Source organism: Dromaius novaehollandiae, chromosome 24 (assembly GCF_036370855.1).
Source record: "Dromaius novaehollandiae isolate bDroNov1 chromosome 24, bDroNov1.hap1, whole genome shotgun sequence".
Lineage (NCBI taxonomy): Eukaryota > Metazoa > Chordata > Aves > Casuariiformes > Dromaiidae > Dromaius > Dromaius novaehollandiae.
Window position 1 is genome coordinate 8,587,941 of NC_088121.1, and position 22,248 is coordinate 8,610,188.

Sequence of the window (22,248 nt, forward strand, 5' to 3'; positions counted from 1 at the left end):
TGGCAAGCTCTTCCACAGTCTCATTCCCCTGTTGATTCTTCTGATTTCCAGCTTAAATTTATTCATGGCCAGCGTATACCCATTTGTTCTTATGCCAACATTATCTTTCAGCTTAAAAAGCTCTTCTAAACTCTCTGAGGTGTTTATCCCACCCTTCCTCTCCAATTTCTTTATAAGAGAGTGATCATATTCCCTCTCAGTCTTCATTTTACTTGTCTAAATAAGGCAGCTTCTCTTGTAAAATAGCTTCTCCATTCCCCGATCTTACTATTGCAAATCTGTCTCTACTTCAATATGAATTCATCTTTTTTGAACAAGGCTAGACTGCACACAGTATTTCAGATGAAGTCTTATTGTTAGTTCCTGTCACTGTACCTAAATGCATGCCCTTCACTTTATACTATCATATCATTCAGTTCTCACTCTTTTAGTTGTCCAGTTATATAATTCTTCTCCCATTAGCAGATCCTTCTCCATGCGGACAATAGCTCCCTGTTCTGCTCCCCAGCAAATTTTGCTAGCATGTTTTGATATCTGTGACAATAACATTAATGATAACATTAAACAAGTGCAAAGAACTGTGAATCCCCCTACCAACCTTGCTCCAACTTGATAGATCTGCCTTCAACACAACCTGTCGTTATCACCCCATTAGCTACATCCTTTTTTTAATACCACCACTTCCTCTAGTTTAACAATTTCCCCACATGAAATTCAAATGCTTCGCTCAAGTCTAGATTGAGGCAGTAAATCCCATTTTTATCTCATCAAATAGAGATACCAGGTCAGGCAGAAACAATTTACTTGAACACCCTTATTACATTTTATCCCATTTCTTGTTTACATGCAGTGCTTCAAAAATACGCACCTTCCACCTTGTTCCAAGGCATATTCTAGTGCACCCATAGCCCTAGTTGCCTGGACCACTGCTTCCCCTTTCCTGTATGTGTCCTGCTCACCAGCTGCAGGGGATACTCCCAATTTGAAAAAATACAGTAATAAACCTTGCCATTGGTCTCATAAGTACGTGTGTCAGCTCTTCCAGTTTGCTGGGTGGAGATGAGCCAGTGCCCCCTTTGCACTTTTGAGCTGTGGTTTCACTTCAACTGCAGCAAATTTCCATTTCCTTGTCACAGTGCCAGAGCTCTCCTAGATTTGTCCCTGGGCTCTGTACAACAGCCCTTCTCAAAAGGCCCTGGTTGAGTTTGTAGGTCCTCTCCTTTCATTACCCTTTTTCTTTACCTGATCAAAGAAGTGTTTGTTACATGTCTTAATACATTTTGTGCTGCCTAACAGCTTGACCTGCAGCAAGTCTCGCTTCATCCCTACATTTTTGAACCTCTGAAATATGTTTCTTTGTCCGTCAGCTGCTTCATCCTTTCCTTGCAGGTTCTCTAATAGGTTCCTAATACTCCTCTGAGCTATTCATTCACTCCAGTTGGTAACCCTTTCCTACAAATTCTCCCCTCTTGTTGAGGATGCAAACTTCAGATAGCTCTCCTACCTTTAACATAAAAGAGAAAAATCCAACAGCAGCTCTTCCTGAGCTCTTTAGAGCAGCTGATCTCATTAATTAGTTTCTCTCATTTCTAGAACTCTCTCCTTTTATAGGCAAAACTGTGTTAGGGAACTTGTTTGCATACCCTTCCATTTAATTCACACTGAACTGACTCTTGATCACTCCATTTGAAGTCACCTTTCAAGATAACACAAAAGGGCAACAAGAACCACATCCTCTTGGAGAATTTATAGTATAACCTATTAATGTTCCCAGGCAAGTTTCTGCACTACACTTTGACAAGCACAGAAATGATGGCCCTGGCAGCGAGGCAGTGGGGGAATACAGCACTACCATTTTGACAACACCCAGGAGAGACAATCAGGAAAAATCTCCCCTTCTGCATGCAGCAGGGCTTCTCCATCCCGCCGGCACGTACAGTTCAGGCTCCTCCTGCAACAGCAAGTAGTGTTGCTCATGCTGTCATTAACCTGTTTCCTACCTCCGGGGCAGTTTAATGTGAGCCTCAAACCACCTAGGCACTGGAACCAAAATATGGGGAGGGCAGCCCAGGAGAAGGAGACAAAGAAACAAAAGCAAAGAGGGAAAGATAACAGGAGTTGGGGAACGTGAGCTGGACAGAAGCACGGAGATGGAGGGATGGGCACAAGAGGGAAGTAGGAACTACCCTTGCAAAGTAAGAATAGCAAGGTGGGGTGAGACAGGCTGGGAAATCAGAGTGGAGAGGTCTGTAGTCACTTAAGAGCACTGCCTTACTTCAAACAGTGTTCATCACTGAGTCCCAATGCTCTAAAGCCCCGAGATGTCAGCATATAGCTCAGCCAGCGGTCAGGCAGAAAGCCCCCTCGGGAAGAGGGTCTGAACAGAAGAAAAGGTCAGCAGTTGTTATCAGCTACTCTGTCAGCTCCGGGTCCAGGGACATACCATGGACGGGTAGCTCCAAACTCTGCCAATGGCCTAAGTCATGGGTCACCCTGCATGAGGGGTTAAATGCGCTTCTATTTTATGCAAGATTCCCCCTCCTCCCCCTTGAGTAAGAACTTGCATCCAAGCCACCCTCCAAGTTCTCTACATTATCTCCCTACATTAAAAAAAAACCCTAGTAAAGCCTCAAAGCTGAGCATTCAAAATGTACAAATTCCAGGTATTAGAGTTCCCCACAAAGCCACAGATTTACAAAGGGGCTTCACAACACACCGCATGCTGTTTTTCACCCACAGAAAAACAGATTTGCTCCGTGCACAGCTTGGACCAGGCACAGGAAAGATTCTAGTTGCATGTAACAGCCTTTTTTCTAGGCAAGACTCACGCTTCTCTTGCTGAATAAATATGTAGCTAATGAGGCTGTAAATACAAGAAAAAGGAGTCTCATATTTGTGAAACCTTGGAGAACTAGATGGTATCTCTGCTGGCCCAGCATTCTTGTGCTATGCTGGATGAATGAGGTAAGATGAAACCTTCAGAGGTGGCTGCTAATTCCATGTACCTTTTCCCAGCACTCCATCTGAGACACTGAGATCTCAACGGCACATATGCCACAGGCCCACCATTTCAATCAACTTAACTCCTTTGAAATAATTAAGCACTTTTCCACTTATCAGGGAGGGAAACATGCCAAACCTTAAAAAAAGAAGCTCAAGGTCAGTCTACAGTTGGCAATTTCAGCCTTAATTTCCTGTGCGTCACCTCCCTGTGCACAGCAGTGGAAGAGCTATGCACCCAGCCTCATCTGAGCGTTCCCAAGATACATTCATTCATTTGTCCAGTACCTGTGTGCTAAGACAAGAGCACGAGGGGAATCCATAGAGAGCAGAAGGATTTTGTATTCAGAGCAGGGTTCGGAGGCTCTGCAGCAACCGCAGTTCAGCAGCGTACGCTGACTGACAAGGATAAAAAGAAATACTGAAAACTACCCCTTTACCAAACAAGGCAGGAGTCCCATGAACACAGCAGTGTATGATCATGTAATTAAAGGCTGGATCCTATGCCCAAGAGGCAGAATTATGATGGCAGAAGGGTTTTGTTTGTTTTTTTTTTTTTTCCTTTTTTCAAAAGAAAGGGAGACAGAAAAGGCCTGTATTTTAAGTATCTAATTTCACAAAGACAAAAAAGACAGTTCAGGGAAAGTGTTCAGCTTTTAAAAGCAAAGGCCATACGGTGACATAAACAAGCATATATGCAAAATTTTAATCTTTCCACTGCTGATGCAATTTTCATGGCTAAGAGCTCAGCTCCAGGCACCCCCCTAATGGATCTGTGCTGATGGCCACAATATACCCAGCAGATGCTGAAAATCCTTTGCTGCATTCACACTTCTCTTTCCTCTCACATTCCCATTCCAGGCTCAGTCACTCTTCTTTCGGGGGGGAAAAATTTATCGAACACTAGTCACACCTTCAGCCCCTAAGGACAAACTGGATGCTTCTGCTGGTGGCACCTTCTCTAGTCCTACAAAGAGCTGTGTTCAGACTCGGAGCTGCTCCACGTTGGAAGTTTTGTCATTGCAGGAGGGCCATAAGAAGGGCAGAGGTTTTCAGCCCTCCTATCGCAGCCTCCAGTCACACTCACTCAGACAGAAAGCAGACATCATTCATGCTACTAAGCACAACAGTACTTTCCACTTGCTATAATCTTGTGCTGGGGTTGGGGGGGGAGTGATGTGACAAACTAAGACAGAAGGTCTGCAAGCTGTGTACCAAAAGCAGCGTGCCAGGGCACCTTGCAAGTATCAGCAGCATAGGCAGCTCCTCCAGAACACAAAAGAAAACAGTTGATACACAACATTTTGTCCTCTATGCCTTCTGAAAAAAATCAGCATACATAACACAATTGCTTATAGGAAGGCATTAGTTCCTGCTGCCAAGTGCTGCATTCAACACATCAAAAAAAAAAAAAGTCAGTCAGTGGATGTGGTATGCTTACAGACAACTGTGTGCCCAGAGTTAAAGAAAAGAAATCCTGGGAGAGTTAGCTGAAAGGTAAGATGATGACTGAGTGCATACTATCTAACAGGCAGGCAGGCAGCACAGAGGTTTTAACGGTTCTGTGGAAACCAAGCTCTACCGCAGAGCCCCACGCCTTCTCCACACTCTCAAAAATACAGTTTTCAGATTCTACAAGGAATGCTAGGTGTCTCCTCTGCCCCAGGCTCACTAGCAGGAGCATTTGGCACAATGCTAGGCAGCGCTCATCCTGATCTCGAGGTTACCTTTGCAGTTCAGCTTTCAATATTCCCACAGTCCAACAGAGAAGGACCTGAGACAACTAACACGTGCAGTCCGAGCTGTGCAAAGGGCAGAAGGCAATTGCCAAGCGAGGCTAGCACATCGCTTGGCAAACCATGCGGTGAGAATGTGCCTTGCAGACACACAGACCCCTCACACACGCAGAGCTTTCCTTATTTCAGATTTGTTACCCGCTTCTCCGAGGCAGTCAGGAATCCCTCTTCTGCTGTTTCCAGGAACTCTACGATGGGGCTCAGCTGTGTCACGCTCTGGATAAGCTCTTCCCTGCAATCCAGTAAAAGAGCAGCCAGGGTCTTTCCCTCTTCTGTGCTCTCTGGGGGGGAAAAAAGATTCAGAAACACAAGAAGAAACAAGTCAGTTTGAAGGAACTGACAGGCTCCTGAAGTGAGTGAGACTTTGTGAAAGATCTAAGTGAATAGCAAAGCTCATCCCAAGCACAAGCAGCACAGGGAAACCACTTTACTATTCTCTTTAAACTCTATGAAAGGAAAACATCTCATTTATCTAACAGAGCACAAAGCCATAAAGCAAGCTGGAGGTTAACATCAGGTTTGCAAGGCCACTGCTTTGTGTCAGACTCGAGCAAGAAAGGAGCTTTCAATCCTGAGGCACAGCTGTGCTCTGACCCACGCGGGCTGCACAGCCATCGATCCAGTGGCGATGGCTAGAGAATGCTCCAGGGAGCCCTGTGCTTCCCGCAACCCCAGTGCTGTGGGATGGAAATGCTCCAGGATCTTGGCAAGCACAAAATAAACCTACTACATATCACCAGGATACGGGACCTGAACAAAACGCTGAAGCACTGCAGCTTGCCAGTGGGACGAGAACAGCTTTTGGAAGATCTGCTTCGCCTACACATTTACACACCCACTTTGCCAGAGGCTGTACCCACTTCTCTACCTGTTTGCTGCGGGGCTTCTCCACCATCCAGGTCCCTCTCCAAGAGCACTGCTTTTAGCCTGGGATTCGTGTCTTGAAACAGCTTCAAGAAAGACACAAGGGTTTGAGCATCCAGGCTCTGCTCGTCCTTCACTTTGCCTAGCAGTTTCTTGAAAACAGACTCTTCTTCCATCTCTTCCAAACAGGCCACCAGTGCCTGCAGGAGAACAGGTAAATGCAGGGAAGTTTAATAACAAAGTCAACTGTACAGATTTACACAAAAAGCAGGATCTCAGGTTTTCAGTTCAGGGGCAGGGGGTGTGGAAACTGAGCTCGCTGGCAGACAAGGCACCTTGCATTGAACTCAGCCACAGGAAATTCTCCAGTTTGCAGCCATCCATCCCAGGAAAGAGGGTAGCGAGTCCCATCTGCCAGCTTTTATCTTTACAGTGAGTCGGAGAAACTGCAGCTGGTGAATGGCCCTATTCCAGCATCAAACAGATCTCTTCAGACAGGACCTTCTTTAAGAGCCAAACACCAATAATTTTAAGGGACCTAATAAAACATGTTTAAAACACTGCTATTTTGGAAGTCCAAAGCTAGGGCAAGGAATATTAGATTATACTGCCAAAAAAAGGAGATCACATGCATAGGAAGTGGAGCATTTTAAGTAGGTGCCATCTAGGAAACTCTGTCCTTAAGTCACAATAGGGTCATGACTCCCAGCAAAAGCTTTTGGCTCAAGCTTTGGAGATGATGTACACAAATGCCGGGTGTCATGCATTCTTGGCACGCCTGGCAATCAAGCCCAGAGCTCTAAAATCCACTCCTGTGACCCAAAATGGCAACCAGAGGTAAACATGCCTGCACAGCTCAGGAAATAAAAGGAAAAGAAATAAGCTGGAACTCTTACTCCCATTTCCCTGGAGCCCTTTAATGCTGTAAATACTGCCCCTTAAGACACATGCTCCCTAGCTCTCAAGGAGAGAAGCCAGCCTTTCAGAGCAGGCGTCCTTTATTAGAAACTCCAGGGATGCTATAACAGTACCTTTGAAGTAGAGAGCTTAGCCCAGCTCCAGAGAGAACGGCCATTTTCTGCTGTCATTGTCATTTTTATTTCTATGATAAAAAGGCTGAATGTAACTGCTTGAGGCCGCACCAGGGGGATGGTGGACTTGCTCTTCCTAGCTGGTGTAAACACTCATATATTAGGGCTGCGTGACAGCGCAATGAGCTATTGCAAAGGGTATCCACAGAGGGAGAGCTGCAAGAGTCCCAGCTTTTACCTGCTAATGGCATTTTTCCTGCTGAACAGAGACATGGACATGAAGGTCTCTGTTATAAAGGACTAAAAGAGATGCAGCAGACGTGCCAAAGAACAAACTTTCAGGGTTTTTTTTTTTATGCAAACATCAGTTTGTAATGAGACTTGATAACCAGACCATGTTTGTTCAAGGTTTGCATGCCTGGCCCCTTCTGGATGGGATTGATCCTGTAAAAGGCAAAATGCTTTGACTCTCAACTTCTCAAAGGTGTTCTGCACCTTGCCAAACAAATATAGGGGTTCCTCCCCCCCAATATGGATGAAACAACTTACACTTTTGCATTTTTTTTTTAATTAAAATAAAACAGCATTGCTACCCAGAACTCCAGATAACAGCCCTTCCTCAGTGCATGCTTTTGGTTAATGGAAATGAGTCTTCAGAAGCTGAAAGGCTCTGCTATTTATAGTCTTTCTGGAAGACCTTTCCTCAGAAACATTGCTCAATGGGAAAAGCAGCCTTTTAGCATTGTTTTGAAAGAGCGCATAGTGCATTTGAGAGTTGCTTTGAAGCACTGACAATTCCCCAAGATCCTGGAAGACCGGGAGAAAGACTGGCATTAGCTGGAATCTCAGCGTCCTTTCAGTTGGAATTAAGGTTGTGAATCCTTCTCAATGCAAAAGGCTTGAAGAGATAAGGCCTACATCACCCAAGCATTACAGCCTGATCCATTTGGCTTTTGCTGGCTGGGACACTTGCAAAATCCTTCATGGACAAATCCACACAAGTGGAAATCTAGCCCTGACTGAGGGTGTCAGTTCTGGTGTCTGTGATGCTCCTAACAACTCACAAACACGCTCAGTATCACAATGATCACACCCATAAGAAAGCCCTCTCAGCACCAGTCCATCTCAAACGTCCCTATTTCCACTGCAGCCTTGAGGCACGCTCTCAACAGGAATTTCTGCAAGAAATGCCAGTGTTTGTAAAAACTCTCCTGAAAGCATTACTGGAGCAGCATGTGTCGCTGTTAATGCAGTTCTTCAAATTTAGACCAAGTGCCGTGATCAAATGTCACACGCATTTTTCATGCAAGGTCAACCTGCAACCAGAATATGATCCTGCAACTTGCACTCTTCAGAGATGACTTGCATTATCCCACCGTGTTGCACCGAGCCACCGAATTCCCATGGATCTGAATCTCACATTCATTTACAAGCTTCTCCAGAGACGAGGGGAGAGAGGGGAGGGAAGAGCTGGGTCTGTGCGGTTGCTAGTCTAAACAGCCACTGCATCTGCCCTGTATGCGGATGAGCACAGTTATCTGGGGGCACTTCACGTCTCACTGATGAGACATTGTCGCACAGTGGGAGCAGGTTTAAGTCCGAGAGCTGCTGGCTCAGAAGCAAATCTCAGCAAAAAGCCACTTTTATAACTACTGTTGAGTGATCTCCCTTAAAGAGCAACTTCAGAGCTCATGCAAACTCCTAAAGGATGGTGGGAGAGATCTTCAAAGTACAGGCTGGAAAGCCACAAGATTTAGGGTCAAAGCAGAAGCTAGATCCCCTCCCTCACTCTTGCAAGCCAAGGCATGTTCTGTTAACAAAAAAAAAAGAAAAATCACCCTCGAACAAGGTAAATTCTGTTTCAATAATTCAGCCTTATTTACATGCTCTCAGAGGAAAGCTGCACATGCCATTCTGTGAGCTGCAGTCTCCTAACACGAGGCCTGCGGTTTGTAAAGGGGAGGACTCCATCGGGAAAATTTCAGAGACATAATGATTGGTTTGCTGTGAATGGATTTTTTTTCTTTGAGTAACTTTTGAAGTGCACAAGATGAAGCAAACGTAGAAGAGCCATCACAGCCTTGCATCCCAGCACAGGCAGAGGCACTACTCACATGGCCCAGACAGCACAGGGACTGGTTCAACAGAAAAACTGCTAGGCTGTAACCAAACCACGAAGTTAATAAAGCATCACTGTGCACACAGTAATCACAGAAAAAACTATGCTCCCATTTTCCAGACACCTGAAGCCCTTTTCATTTTTCAAACTTGCATTTGTACATGAGTGATAGGAGCCTCCAGTACCAGGAAGGCAACGTGGCAAACCCCTGAGTCTGCTCTGCACAGCAAGAACAAAAAGCCCAATCAAAACTTCCACGCAAGTACACTAGAACAGGGGAAGAAAAGCTCTCAAGCTTTGCCACAACAAAAGAGAGCAAACCTGCAAGCCATCACTCCTAATCAGGATGCAGAAGATACAGGAGGCTCAATTCTTATGCTGCATCCCGAAATTCCTGCAGCTGCAAACAAAGGATGACAATAATTGGACAGGCCTGTATACAATGGAAATGATCCACAAGCACAGTGACATCTATTTTACAGAGGAGAATCAACACTCCCCCACTTCATCGGAACCCAGCAGTAGAGGGAACAAATGAGCTGTGCAATAATTTGAATTGAGTTTCTCTTAAGAGAGCATAGGAAGATAAGACTTGACACCGGCAAAGCTCTTCTATGCTTCTCCAAATTACTGCAATTTCAGGCTCGTTCTCATTTCCAAGTAGGTTTCATCCAGGCCAGAACCAAATTAGATAGAAATAGTTTATGCGAGAGGCACAGAAAGATTCTAAACAAAAACCAGCCCCCCCTCTCCAAAAATCACCTCTCTCTAAATAGAAAACCAACTGATCAAGGGTACGTCTGCATTTTTCAGCCCAGGGAACAGAAAGCAGGAGCAAACCTAGAGAAAAGTAAGGGTTCTCAGAAAAGCCAGCCCTGGACTGTGAATTTTCTCGGGGGAAAAATCCGTGACCTAACAAATCTCAGCTGGATGTACCAGGAAATAGGGAAGCGCTGCCCGAGGGGAGAAAACAGGAGCATAGCACAAGCCCTTCCTCGGCAAGGCCACGTGCCCACGCTAAGGAACAAGGCACCCATTCACAGATGGGAAAAGTCACAAAAAGCTAATGAGCCAAGAAACAGGAATAGAGGAGGGTTACGTCCAAGGCAAACTCCTGCTGAAATCCAAGGAGGCCAAAAGCCAGAACAGCCTCTGCTTTAACAGGCAGCCTTGCAAAATCCCCCAAACACCCACAAGCCGTGGTCCCGTGCCTTGCCCAGGCTTTGTTGTCAAAAATACAGTACTGCTTGCCTGGAGAGAAAATCTACCCACCAAAGCCTCGTGAGCAGGAGGAGGATGTGCGCGAGGGATGGGAACTCTCTCCTCAGCCACAAGGCAAGCGCTACCAGCCAAGCTACTTACTCCGAAACAAAAGCAGCTCCGCTCATCATGTGGCTTCATTACTGCCATCTCACTGGCTTCAAAACTGGCTTTTACTAGCCCTTAGGCAGCTGAGAGACTTCAAGCAAATGACTGGTAAAATAATACAACAGGAGGAAAAAAAAGGGGAAGGGGGAGGAATTCATTGACTCCTTCCACTGATAACATCTCAGCCTTAATTACAGATCTCGAGCTGAGGGCTTTCGAGCTGAACTTGCACTTTAAGCGTGACTCTAAAATGCACCACTGTTTCCCCAACGAAAACTCCAGGCCTCTGTGGGAAAAAGCTACTCCCTCTGCTGGAAACGGAGCCTGGATTTGGTGTTGGTGCCTACAGACCCTGCTTATCCCAGCGGGGAGCTCGAAAAGTGATAGATCTGGCTGAGCTGAGAGTTTTCATCTAAGCCCTTACTTACAATAGGCTGCAGTCCCCCCTCCTCTCCCCATTACCTTTGGGGCTGACACTTTTCATGCTTGTCGCAGCTGAGAAGTGATTTTTCAGGAAGGCTTAAAGAAAATCCATTTCTCATTTATTCAGCACTTATTTATAGCTACAGAAAAATTGTCCAGGTGCCATTCCGCGGTCAGATACCCAAACTATCTTTGAGCTCTAAAACTTCCCATTTGGATCCTGCCACTGCAACTCATTCGGGTGCCAGAAGGGCAGGGCATGGCCCACGGACCTCATCTGCAGGATCAGTGCTTTGGTGGTGTTGAAGAAACAAGAAACATAACTGTTACTACAGAATTAAAGAAAATGGAGCTATTAAGCCACAGCAGAAGGAAGCCAGTGCATCTCCCTGGTACATACAGCCTGTCATTTTGAACATGTCGTTCTGTCCTACAACAGTGGGAGGCAACATAAGCAAGCGAGGAGAGCGTGCCCACACGGGTTATGTATACAGCATGGTGTGGTAGAGCTGCCAGATCCCTCCTGGCGTGGTGTCCACACACATCACACAAACACAACACCCTCCGTTAGGCTCTGTTCCAGTCACAGGACCAACTGCCAAGGTGCAGAATAGGTAAAACCTTAAAACTGACTTATTTTTTAATTAGAAAGATGAGAGAGCAAATGAAAATCTAATCCTTCTGTAAGGTAAATGGGGATTCTGAGGAAAAAAACACTCAGAGGTGCCTGTCAGCCCAGCCAGGCTTGGGCTTTCTATTGCAAACACGAATTAGGACCTACTTCTCCCCCGTAGAGCCCCAGGGATTTTAAGTTCAGCACCATCAAACAAGTCTTGTGAAGGTCACAGTAGTTAAGGGAACAAGGACTCCTCTCGCACAAACGTTCAAAGGTTCATCAGAAAAGAAATTTGCATTTCCCAACTTAAGGGAATTCTCCTCCCTGCTGTCACTGTAATATATTTTTTCCTAATAAAGATGTTGGCTTGGGTTTTCAAAAGCCAAAAGCTGTCATGACCAAAACATCCCACACTGCACAGTCAAACTGGTACTGTAGTGCCCAGCTGACAAATCCACACAGCTTTCCATCCAACAAGCTTTTGAGATACAGAGATCATTTCAGCCCAGCGTTCCAAGAAACAGGATTTCTAGGGCTTGAAAGGTCAGCTAACTGTGGAGCTGCTGAAGGGTTAGTAACAAAATAGTCACACTTTTGTTTTCGTACATGCAGAGAAGGTAAATGGGGCAATTCGTGCAACTGGACAGTCTGGCCTAAGAGCAGCTCCATCAGAAACAAAGCCTGCGTGAGTTAAAATAAATATATATATATATTAAATAAATAAGTGCATGTTTGCATCATGGTACCATATTCACTCATATAATGGCCACAGCTCTTTCCCCAGATACTGTGTTCAAGAAGCAGAGGGCTGCCAGTGTGAGCATCTGCCTGCAAACTGCTACAATCATTTTCGGGCTCCTCATGTTACTGCACAGTTGTTATGCAAGTCCACTAATGACAGTAGTGCTGCTGTGGAAGTAACTCTGGTTTTTTGGTGGCTTTGAGCTGGCACAACGACTGGCATCTGGCTATTATTGTTCAAAGACCAGAATATCCTGCAGTAACAACCAAGCACCCGTCTCGAATATCCTTCAACATTAACTTGAGCAGCATTCGTCAGCGATGACTGCTTTTAAAGTGGCATGTTGCCACGAGAAGCGCCATGGGATGACAGGCGAGCACACCATGCACCTGCAACCCCTTCCAACGCTCCTTAGGAGAGGCCTGCGTTATGCAGAACAGCAGATGCTCCACGGCAAGCCTTTGCTGAGGGCTCAGGAAGTCTATTTTGGGATCTCATGTGTCAGTCACTTATAAATTGATACAGCTCCTAACGTATTTGCCATAAACAAGAGGAGAGAAAGCAATGCTGAAGCTCCCCTAGGACACAATGAAGATGTCTCCAGGGCAGCGCACATGCATGTATTTCTTTACCTACATGCGCAAGCAGCTTGCTCTTACAGATGTTTCTCTCAGGGGTGCTGTTCAGGGGAGCACATGCTGCCCTTCAAACAACACAGCACCAGAGCGCCTGTTTCCCCAAAAAGATTTTCTAAACAGGGCCCAAACTATTCTAGCCCTCAGCAGGGTGGACCAAAAAAAGGTGCATCATTTATCCAGTAAACACACCTACCTCCCTTTGAGGGGCATCAATTTCTCGGTACTCTTCTAGTCTTTTCAGCACAGTTTGGACATCAGAAAGGGCCTCAGAGAAAACACTTTCGTACTGAAGAAAGAAATCCAGTTTACAGCTTTTGCTCTCTGCTGCTGTGCGAGAGAAACAAGATGAGTTATCTGCTAATTGAAGGGATTTGCAGAAAGCATCATGTGATTGAAAGGCATCAGTTTGTAACCAGCATATTGGCTATAATAGCTAAACTGTGACTCATAAATCCCTTCTAAAGATACCATGCAGCTTGGAGGGAAAACCAACAGTTTCTTTAACACTAGTTATATATGGAACATTTATTTTAAACCCAATACAGCCTCTGTTCTCCTCCCATGCTGAACAGGAGTTTAAAGGATAAGGTAGCACTAGTAGGCATCTCTGTTCACTTATTGCTATACAGATAGTCTTATCCTCATGTTCTGCACTGAATGCAGACTCCACAGTACATCAGATGCAAGCACATCCACAGATGAGAAAAGTATGGTAAAATGGTATGAGTGAAACAACCACAAAGGCCAAAGGAGGGTACAGGTACTGCACAGTGCCAAGGGAAGGAAGCCCTTACAGAAAAGGAGATGTCAGTGCTGCTCACAACCAGGACAGACTAAAAATAAAAAATACACATAAAAAGAGCCCCTAAAACAGGAAAATGAGTCAACGCAGCTGCGAATTGCTATGTGGCAATGCTGTGTCCAGACCTTTAATCCCTCACCTAAATCACCAATTCTTCCTCTCTTCTCCAGGGGCTCAGCAACCTCCTCTTCCACACAGCCATCCCGCTCTGCATGGGAATGGTGATCTGAATGAGAGCTTGACTCTTCCCTGAAGGATTTGGAGTCACTTGGCATTACATCCTGATGAACCAAAGTGTGATTCACAGTGAGTTCCTGGCCAGAAACATCTGCTTCCATTTCTGCTTCTGTGGGGCCAGGAGAAGAGGAAGCTTTCTGAGGGAGCAGGGTATCTGTTTTTACTTCAGAAGGAGGTTTCTCAGATTGGGGAGGATTATTAGCTTCAACATTGTTTGCAGATGGGTCTGCTGCCTGGCTGGAGACATCTCTCACTACCTGATCCTGAGCTGAACAACTGATGAGGTCTCTGAGGAGGTTTTTGCAACTAACAGCCACATCAAACATCTGCAGACTATCTGCCACAGAGATGACTTTGGTGAAGTTGTGTTTCCCCAATGGGAGTTTACCAGTGTACATCATCTCCAGCAAGAGCGCAAACTCCTCCGGGGTCACCACAGAAGCATCTATGGAGATAGTGTCTGTGCTATCCAACAAGGATTTAAAAAGCAGACTGGCAGCAGCCAGAACAACCTTGTGCGCTCTAAAATGCACGGTCCCAATGAAGATGGTGCAATCGCAAAACTGCTGCTCTTTGCAGAGAGCGTACAGCTGCTGCAGCAACTGCTTGCTGTAACTGGGAAGCTCCATGGCTCCTACAGTCTGTTGGCCTCTTCTTGCTCCGGGGTCCACACTGTTTTCACAAGAACCAGCTAGAAGGAAAAACAAAGAATCCCATTAGCCACCACATTGCTCAGCAAGTAGAAAGATGGAAATAAACAGTAAGCTAACATTACTTTCCAGTTTACACCTTCTACAAATTTACTATGCTGCAATTAGGTGGTTATAGCAAGAATGAGCCCCACTCTGAAGTCACATTCTCAAAATTCAGCAATTTATCCCACCGGAGCTGAAAAGTCCAAATACTGTCCAAACAGAAATATTTGAGAAAAAGCCTGGGAAGGAATACTAAGTCCCAGGAATTGTGAAAAGGAAAGAAGAGACTCCCTGACATGACTCCTAACATTGGGCTCAAAGAGGTACGAATACTCTTCAGATCAGGTACCATAATGCCAGGCTTTCGTTTGTATCCAGAAAGTGGAGCTAATGCTGAATTCAGCAGCTAAGTTTCTAAAAGGGCAGATGGGACACCCAGTGCAGGAGAATCTGTTCAGACTATCAAATGCAGAAAAGAATTTGAGGTGCTGGTTTTGACCTATAAAGCACTCAATGGTTTGGGACCAGTTAAGCTTCTCCCCACAGCACAGCTAAAGATCAGTGGGGACACCAGAGCTGCAAAAAACTCCGGGGTCTTCAGCACTTCCTTTCTGAGCGCACCACAGTCCTAATTCACTGATTTACAAGCAACATGGTAAGATCCAGATATTTTCCCCAAGCTGTAAATCCTAGGAGGACCAGCAGGCAAGGAAGATTGTAATGACAGACATTCAACTTCGGCTGCTGCACGATGATTAATTATTGGACAGAGACAGCACTGGCTGAGTCACCCAGAAGCCACATTTTTGACATGTCAGGAAGCACCCACAACAGATGTTATTCTCATCTTCCTTGCTGTGCCCTGTAAGGACCCCCAATCACTCCCAGGCTTCTGAAAAACAATACGACATTTGGAGAAAGAGCTCGGAAAGCCAACAAAATTACCCTGCGCCTCCAAGCTTAGCAGAGGAGCAACTCCCCAGCCTACTGAGCAATCACTGGGCCCAAGCTGCTACTTTCTGTTGCGATGGCTATGATGAGCAAGTGCTACATCAGTTTGCAAGCTCTGCCCTTCCTTAAGGACCTTTAAGCCTGATTTTAGAGCATTCATGGGAACAAGGGAGAGCAGACAATACACAGGAGTGAGAAGCAGCAGTCCTAATCCCATCTCTGAGATCCTCTCTAGCTTTTTTCTTCCTGTTGCAGCAGAGAGAACACTAATAGGGCATCTACCAACAGAATTTTTATCAGCAGGATATCTAGGCTTTGTATCTAAGCTAGACAAGATAAAGATGTTACTGCCTCATCTACACACTAGGACTCCTAACACTGGTGCTGCTGCAACAAATCAGCATGAGCGCTAAAGGAAGAGCTCGAGGATGGACATGACATACATGACCTTCAAGTGCTTAACATCTCTGCACCTAGCTTCCTCCTCTCCCATAGGAAACGGCAGTCATATTGCCTAACATCAGGGCATGAGGTTCAATGAGCTGATGCTCACACACCACTTCAAAGTACTGCTTTGCAGACAGGCAGGATTATAACAAGGAGAAAATCCCAACTCACAGCAGATTCCTGCAGGTGGGGAAGCAGATGCTGGGTGAGCTGGTGCTTTGCTCCAGCAAGGCACCAGCCCCTGTGGAGTTCAGACTTCGCAGAAGGCAGGATCTGCTGCCTGTGGACAAGCTTCAGCACAGCAGCAGCTACCACATCTGCAGTAAGGCAGAAGGAGCCAGGAGCCATCGTTTCATACAAAGCTGCAGACAGCTGAGCAACTGGTTGGTGGCTTACTACACACCTTGCTTTTCAATCATCAGGAAACCAGAATAAAGTCATTAACCATCTTTATACCACCTCTAAGCAGAGGTGGTCACACTCTCCATCTGAATACCTCTGAGGGAATGTGCAGGGCTGGGTAGACCTTTCCCTGAAGGTAGGGAAACCTGAGCAATTACTGATATCTCATCCTCCTGTTTCCCAGGAGTCAGAGCACACTTCAGGTCTCCAGGCACATCACTAAGTAAGCTGATTGGCTGTGGCTCACCTCTGCTGCTTTCCAAGTCTCAAATCCACCTCCTCTCACCCATGCGCAGGACCGGCCACCTGTGCTTCAAGCCTATTAAACACACCCACACTCCACTGTCCTCCCACATTGTTGTAAATCAGGAATAATTAAGCTGACATCAGCAGAGTTGTGCTGTACGTGGGAGAAGAAAGCCATTTCTTTTGCCAGGCTTAATGTAATAGCAGCGTTAGTCCACCCACTCCTTCCCTGGAGCTGAAGAACTTTCAGTATCTGGAATGAAATTGGGTCTGTTAGTTAAGTAATAATAGCTGTGGCTCTTATGAAAGGACAAGCAGGAAACATCTATGCCTGGGAAGAGGAGAAGTCTGCTCACTTTGCCATGGATTGCCTTATCCATAAAACCAGTCTCTTCCATAGAGACATGCTGAAAGCAGCAGTGCCTTCTGCTCACTATTCCTGGCAAGAGTACAGAAGATATATTTGCCCACCAGAGCCCCAAACAGTCGAGCTCTAAGCAGCCTTGCAGTACCTCCCTTTCTTTATTACACCAATTTGGAGCGCTGGCATATGTGTTCTGAGCAATTAGATCAGATATATTTGAGGAAATATATTTCTTTAATTACATGGTCTCAAACATCCAGTGCTGCCAAAGAGAACAGACATTTTTTTAATGCCGCATCCTCTTCGGAGCCAGGCTCAAGGATAGGACTATGGGTTTTTTTGTTTGCTTAGGAATTTCAATCTTACAGTAAAACATGATTTAGGTGGGTTGCTTCTGGGGTCTCTGACATCTGGTCCTGCCAGCTTGCTGGCTTAGAGGGAAGATGCCAGTGTGGTTTAGGAGTTTAGGTTCCACCAACTTTCAGTGAGACCACAAAGTTGATCAATTTGAGCAAACTTTTCAAAAAAAAAAAAAAAAACACACCTAAAATTCATAAGGCTCCACTGAACCATAAACTGATGAGCATCCTCCTGTCACTCTAAAGCAGCAGTTACCATCTGGGCCTGCTCTGAGAACTCCCACTCCAGCAAAGATTAACCCAAGTACAGGCAGACCAAGACAAGCCTGCAGCAAACGTCACCCTCCATAATCCAGTTCCAGTTATTTCTTCCTTCTGTGGGGAAAAAAGTGGAAAGGAAGAAATAAGAACACCCCAATACTACCTACATGACTGAAAAGAAGTTTCCAAATTAAATTATTTCTATTCATTATTCGTATAATGACTTTGATCCACATTCAACAAATTCAAAGCCTTCCACGTCACTAGGTTCATCAAAAGATAATTGAAATTTAGGACTGAGCACTTTAGCAATTAGATACTGCAGAGATAGATGTTCCAAAGATGCAGTAGATTAGACCATGCCTCCCTTGTAGTTACAAGGTTGCCCCAGTACTCTCACACCATTAGAAAGCTGTTATCATCAAGCACAGGAAGAATGTTAATGCCACTACAGCATTAGCAAAAGGATCTCATGTGCCATTCACTGCCATAATTAAGGGCTATTACAAGCTGCTGACCAACACACCTGCTGACATTAATAAAATAATCCCCAAACCCACTTTCCTGCATTGATTAGTAGGATCCCAGTGAACAACCTGAAAGTGCATTTCATGCCAGAAATTCTTCCTGAGGATGTACAGGGAGCAGGCTCTTCTTAGCTTTCCCCAAAAAAAAAAAAAAAAAAAAAAAAAATTACTGCTGCATTGCCAAGAACCTAAGCAACACCATAACGTGGCTTTTTAAATGCCCAAACCCACAGTCTTGTGCTCCCTCTGCTGACAGCACCTTGCTCCCAAACACTGCTCCCAGCGTGGTGCAGTACCAGTGATAAATGCAATGCGCAGCCAGATAGTAAAGCCTAAGAGCAATCTACAGCCCCCAGTGCAAAAGTGCAAGGAGAAATCACTCCGTATGCAAGCACGAAAAAGCTAAAACAAAGCAGGCAGGAAAACTAAAGTGAACGGAAAGAGATAAGCAAAGAGGAAGAATCCAACTCCTCTGTCCTAAATAAGTATCACTTTTGTTATAGCTGACTGGGAGGGTCTCATGGGGACACTTCCATCAAGCCTCTTGTCCTCTGCACCCCCCTCTTTGCCTTCTGCTCAAGGCAACTAAAAGCTGAACTGGTCATTGGAACAAGCTCAGGTCTCAGCCCGGGAAAGTTTCCCATGGCCATGCGACAAGCTCACTCCATCACTGCTCGTTTTGCACTTACTCAAAGGCTCTTTTCAAAAGGCTCTCATCTAAATCAATAAATACAGAGGAGCAGACAGTAGAGACTCATTCCCTTGCATTCCCTGGCCCTGCAGTCCCTTGGGTGTTACAGCAATCTCCAAGCAATGGGAGACCTTCTGTTTTTAGCTCTGAGACAATGTGGGAGTTAAGGACAGCAACAGCTTTAATGCAGAATCTAAATACTTTTGCGGGTGTTTACCAGTTTCCTGTTTTCTCATTACTGAGATGATGACCTTATGGAGAGGGTTATTGGGAAGCCAGAAAATTATGTACTGCAATTCAATTTTCTTTCCTCTCCCACGAAAAGTAATTCAGTCTTTGAAGAGTTGAAAGAGGCTGAGGGGTCATTACCTTTTTCTAGGGTGCTCCAAAGGGCCAGAGCAAGCAGCACTGTTGGAGGATAATGTAAAATTCAGTCTGAGGAGCGAGGGTACACCAATTTGTTTTTCAATCTATTTTATTTCACTTCAAAGCATCAGCGCAGACAGATAACAGAGGAAAACAAGCAACACTTTGACTATATTCCATGTTCCTCAGTCTTTAAAGGCTGCAGAATATACCTCACAGAAAGCAGGCAACACTTTGGCTATCAGTCTGCACTGATGCTCTGAATGAAAATAAATACACTGAAAAAAGGAATTGGCATGCTCCAATTCTTAACAGCAAGTTTTCCATTACCATTCAAAGCAAGGATTGTTGCCTACCCTTCTTGGAACAGGGCAGTCGTGATCAGAGAATAAAATGACACAGTGGAAGACCAACACAAACCCAAAGTTTGCTCCAGTCTCTGCTCCTCCATGTCTCACTGTGCCCGAGAACACTGAAAGTGCTAATTATGTTTTGCTGCTTTCCATAACATCCTCAGGAAATAAAAGTCGGACCTCTGAACTCCTGCTTTTCAAGTAGGTTTACATCAAAACAAGATTCCACGCTGTAATTTGTTAGTGGCTATTTAAAAATAACAACAACAAAAAAACCCAACAACAAAAACACTGCTTTGACAAGCTTCTGTGATCCAGTCTGCAGTGAGTAAAGTGCAGGAGAAGATACTCCTACCTAAAACCAAGGGCAGACAAGGCATGATGCACATGTTAAAAGCCCTGATCTTCAAGGTTTCTTGAAGCTCAAAAGAAAAAGCTTTAAAATGACACTGCTCAAGCACAGTCAGCCCAAAACAGAGATCTATTATTCCCCGAGATTTGTTAGCAAGGTTCACACAATGATACTCTTCCAAAGCAAATCCCTCTCTGCTGATCTATTGAAATGAGGCTGGCTATCCTGCTCTCACAAACTGCTTGCACAGCAAAAGAAGAGATGGTGGGAGGAAACAGGAGAGGGTAAAGGATTCTCAAATGCTGAACCAAAAGAAGCAGCTCTCAGCCCTACTGGCAGGACAGCATTTAAAAGCCAGCTTCCTCCTCAGGGCTGGCCATGGAGACATACTGAGCTGACAGAGAAACCAAACCAAACAGGAAAATGAAAAAAAAGAGAGCAGTCAAAAGGACTAACCCTCAGAAGGGCTTGGAACAGCTGATAGGAAATTGGGAAGGAAACTATTCCAGAAATTGAAGCATCTCAGTCCTTTATTCCATCTAGCCCTAACTTTCACATGCCTGACTGAGACCAAATTCAAAGTTAAGTGCAGGGGCTCCACAGACAGCACTTGGGAGGATTTAATCTATGAGCTGAATCTATCCAGAGAACATGCCAGGAGGCATCTGAAATTCCACCCTTTCCACCTCCTGTTTCAAGGCTTCAGGCAGCTGTCTCCACAGCCCTGAGACTCCTTCAGGGCAAACGGATCTACAACCATTCTTTAGAAGAAGGGAGCGCAGCTGCCCTAAAACACAATCAGAGGAGGTGTAGCAACATAAAAGCCTAATAACATTTACCCAGGAAGCCAACTCACTTCCTGCAGCTCCTGGAAGATACTATAACCACAAAGTTATGGTCTAGACTAAAACATGCATTTTCTACCCCTTGCTTAAGCAGTATGTGTTGGCAGTTAACTCAAAATACACTGAAAAGAGTGATAAAACAAGCACGAATGAGTGAAGCACAGAGGCTAGGGCAGTCATCTGGGAGAAGACCTTGATTCTGGTCAATGATTTAACAGCTGTTTCTACAGCATCCTTGGACTGTGTTTGAAACCCCAATTCTCCTCAAAGACAAGACACTTGGTGCACCTTAACCAAACGGCTGCAGCATTATGCTGCCTTATGCCATCCATGGTCCAATAAATTAGGCTTGGCAGCCTTCCTTTCCACTGGAGAAAAAGAAATCACCCCCATGACTTACCTATAGCCTGGCGCAGGTACTCACTAGGGGGAAAGAGGAAATGGGGTTGATTGACCAGGACTCACCACAGCATATTTTCCCAATATATCTAACCTGATGTGAGAACAGGCTGCTACTGAAAGGGGCAGCCCTGCTGGCCCCTTCCTCCCAGTCTCCACACCCATGCTCACTCCTCTGTAGCACCTGTGTCAAATTGGTGATCATGCAAGGAACTGGATCAGGCTGGATTCACTGACACAGTGGAAAAGCTTATTCATCTTCTGATGGGTTAGTATTTCATCAGACCATCTCAGTGAGTAGGCTCAAGGGGTGGCCATACAGCTCCAACACAAAGGAGAGGAGCCCTCTGTAGCAAAAGGCATAGAAAAGCGAGACAATTCCTTCTCATTCCTACCCTTAAAAACCTTTCAGGGAGCTCCACAGCTTCTGCTCAAGAAGGTAACACAGTGCTCATGTAGGTCTAAGAGCCACTACAAGCATATAACAAGAAACAGGTTTGAGAGGGCACCGATACCGGGTTGCTGAAATTCTGGTGGAACCATTCTTGCTTTTTAGTATATGTTTTGAAATGCCCTGCCCATTTTTATCACAGTAGCCATGCAACCAGCCTGCTCCCTTCAGCAGGAAGGGCACGGGTAATGGTTCAAATGACGGGGAAGGGGGTTCTTCAGGTTTTTGGTGACCCACAAAACGCTCTGGGAAAACCGGGGGGGGGGGGGTCCGTGACAGGCCTGGCTCCCAGCCCCCCGCCCTCTCCCCCTGAGTGGGGCAGGGCCCGGGACCCCGCGCCCCGCCGCGGAGGGGCCGAGCGAGCCCGGCCACCCCCTCCGCGCCACGACGGGCCCCGCCACCCCCCGGGCCGGGCCCGGCCCGGCCCGGCCCGCACCTCGCAGCGGCCTCGGCGGAGCCCGCGTCGCCGGCACCGGGCCGCGAAGGCCTCGCGGAGCCGTTGCCATGGTTACCTTTATTGGGCGCGGCGCGGCGGACACGGCGCGGGGCGGCAGCGGGAACAATAAAGCTTCAACAACAGCCACCCCCCCCTCCTCCCCCCGCCCCGGCAGCACTGGGCCGCGCTCTGCGCGCCGCCATTTTGAAGCGGCAGCGGGCCCTTCCCGCGGCACGTGACGGAGGGGGAGTGGGGGGGGTGGAGGAGCGCGGCGGAGGCTGGACATGCGCAGTTCTCCCCCTCCTTCCCGCCGCTCAAGCGCACGTGACTCGCGCGTGGTCACCACCATTTGCCCCGCACCGAGGGCGCCGGAGGGACCCGCCCGCCATGTTGCTCCTCGCCACCCCGGCGTCGGCGCCATGGCTTGCTGCGCCCCGCCACCACCAGACTTACTTCTGTGCTGGTGC

General features: G+C 46.2%; 1 protein-coding gene across 8 annotated transcripts in view; it reads right to left on the bottom strand.

The window, feature by feature from the left end:
- ZBTB40 (zinc finger and BTB domain containing 40) overlaps positions 1-22,026 on the bottom strand; it is a 42,048-nt gene extending 20,022 nt beyond the window's left edge. For 5 of the 8 annotated variants that reach the window (XR_010385036.1, XR_010385037.1, XM_026109029.2 and 2 more), the window contains exons 1-5: positions 21,782-22,026; positions 13,539-14,327; positions 12,791-12,924; positions 5,665-5,860; positions 4,935-5,077 (exon numbers count right to left, since the gene is read on the bottom strand). Coding sequence is in view for 6 of the 8 variants with exons in the window: in XM_026109029.2 (XP_025964814.2) it covers positions 4,935-5,077; positions 5,665-5,860; positions 12,791-12,924; positions 13,539-14,327; positions 21,782-21,851 (1,332 nt within the window). In the remaining 2 variants the exon portion in view is untranslated. Of the gene's footprint in view, positions 1-4,934; positions 5,078-5,664; positions 5,861-12,790; positions 12,925-13,538; positions 14,328-17,285; positions 17,476-21,781 lie in introns of all 8 variants that reach the window. The other 3 variants (XM_064497071.1, XM_026109027.2, XM_064497069.1) reach the window with 3 other exon arrangements.
- Positions 22,027-22,248: the final 222 nt, after the last annotated feature.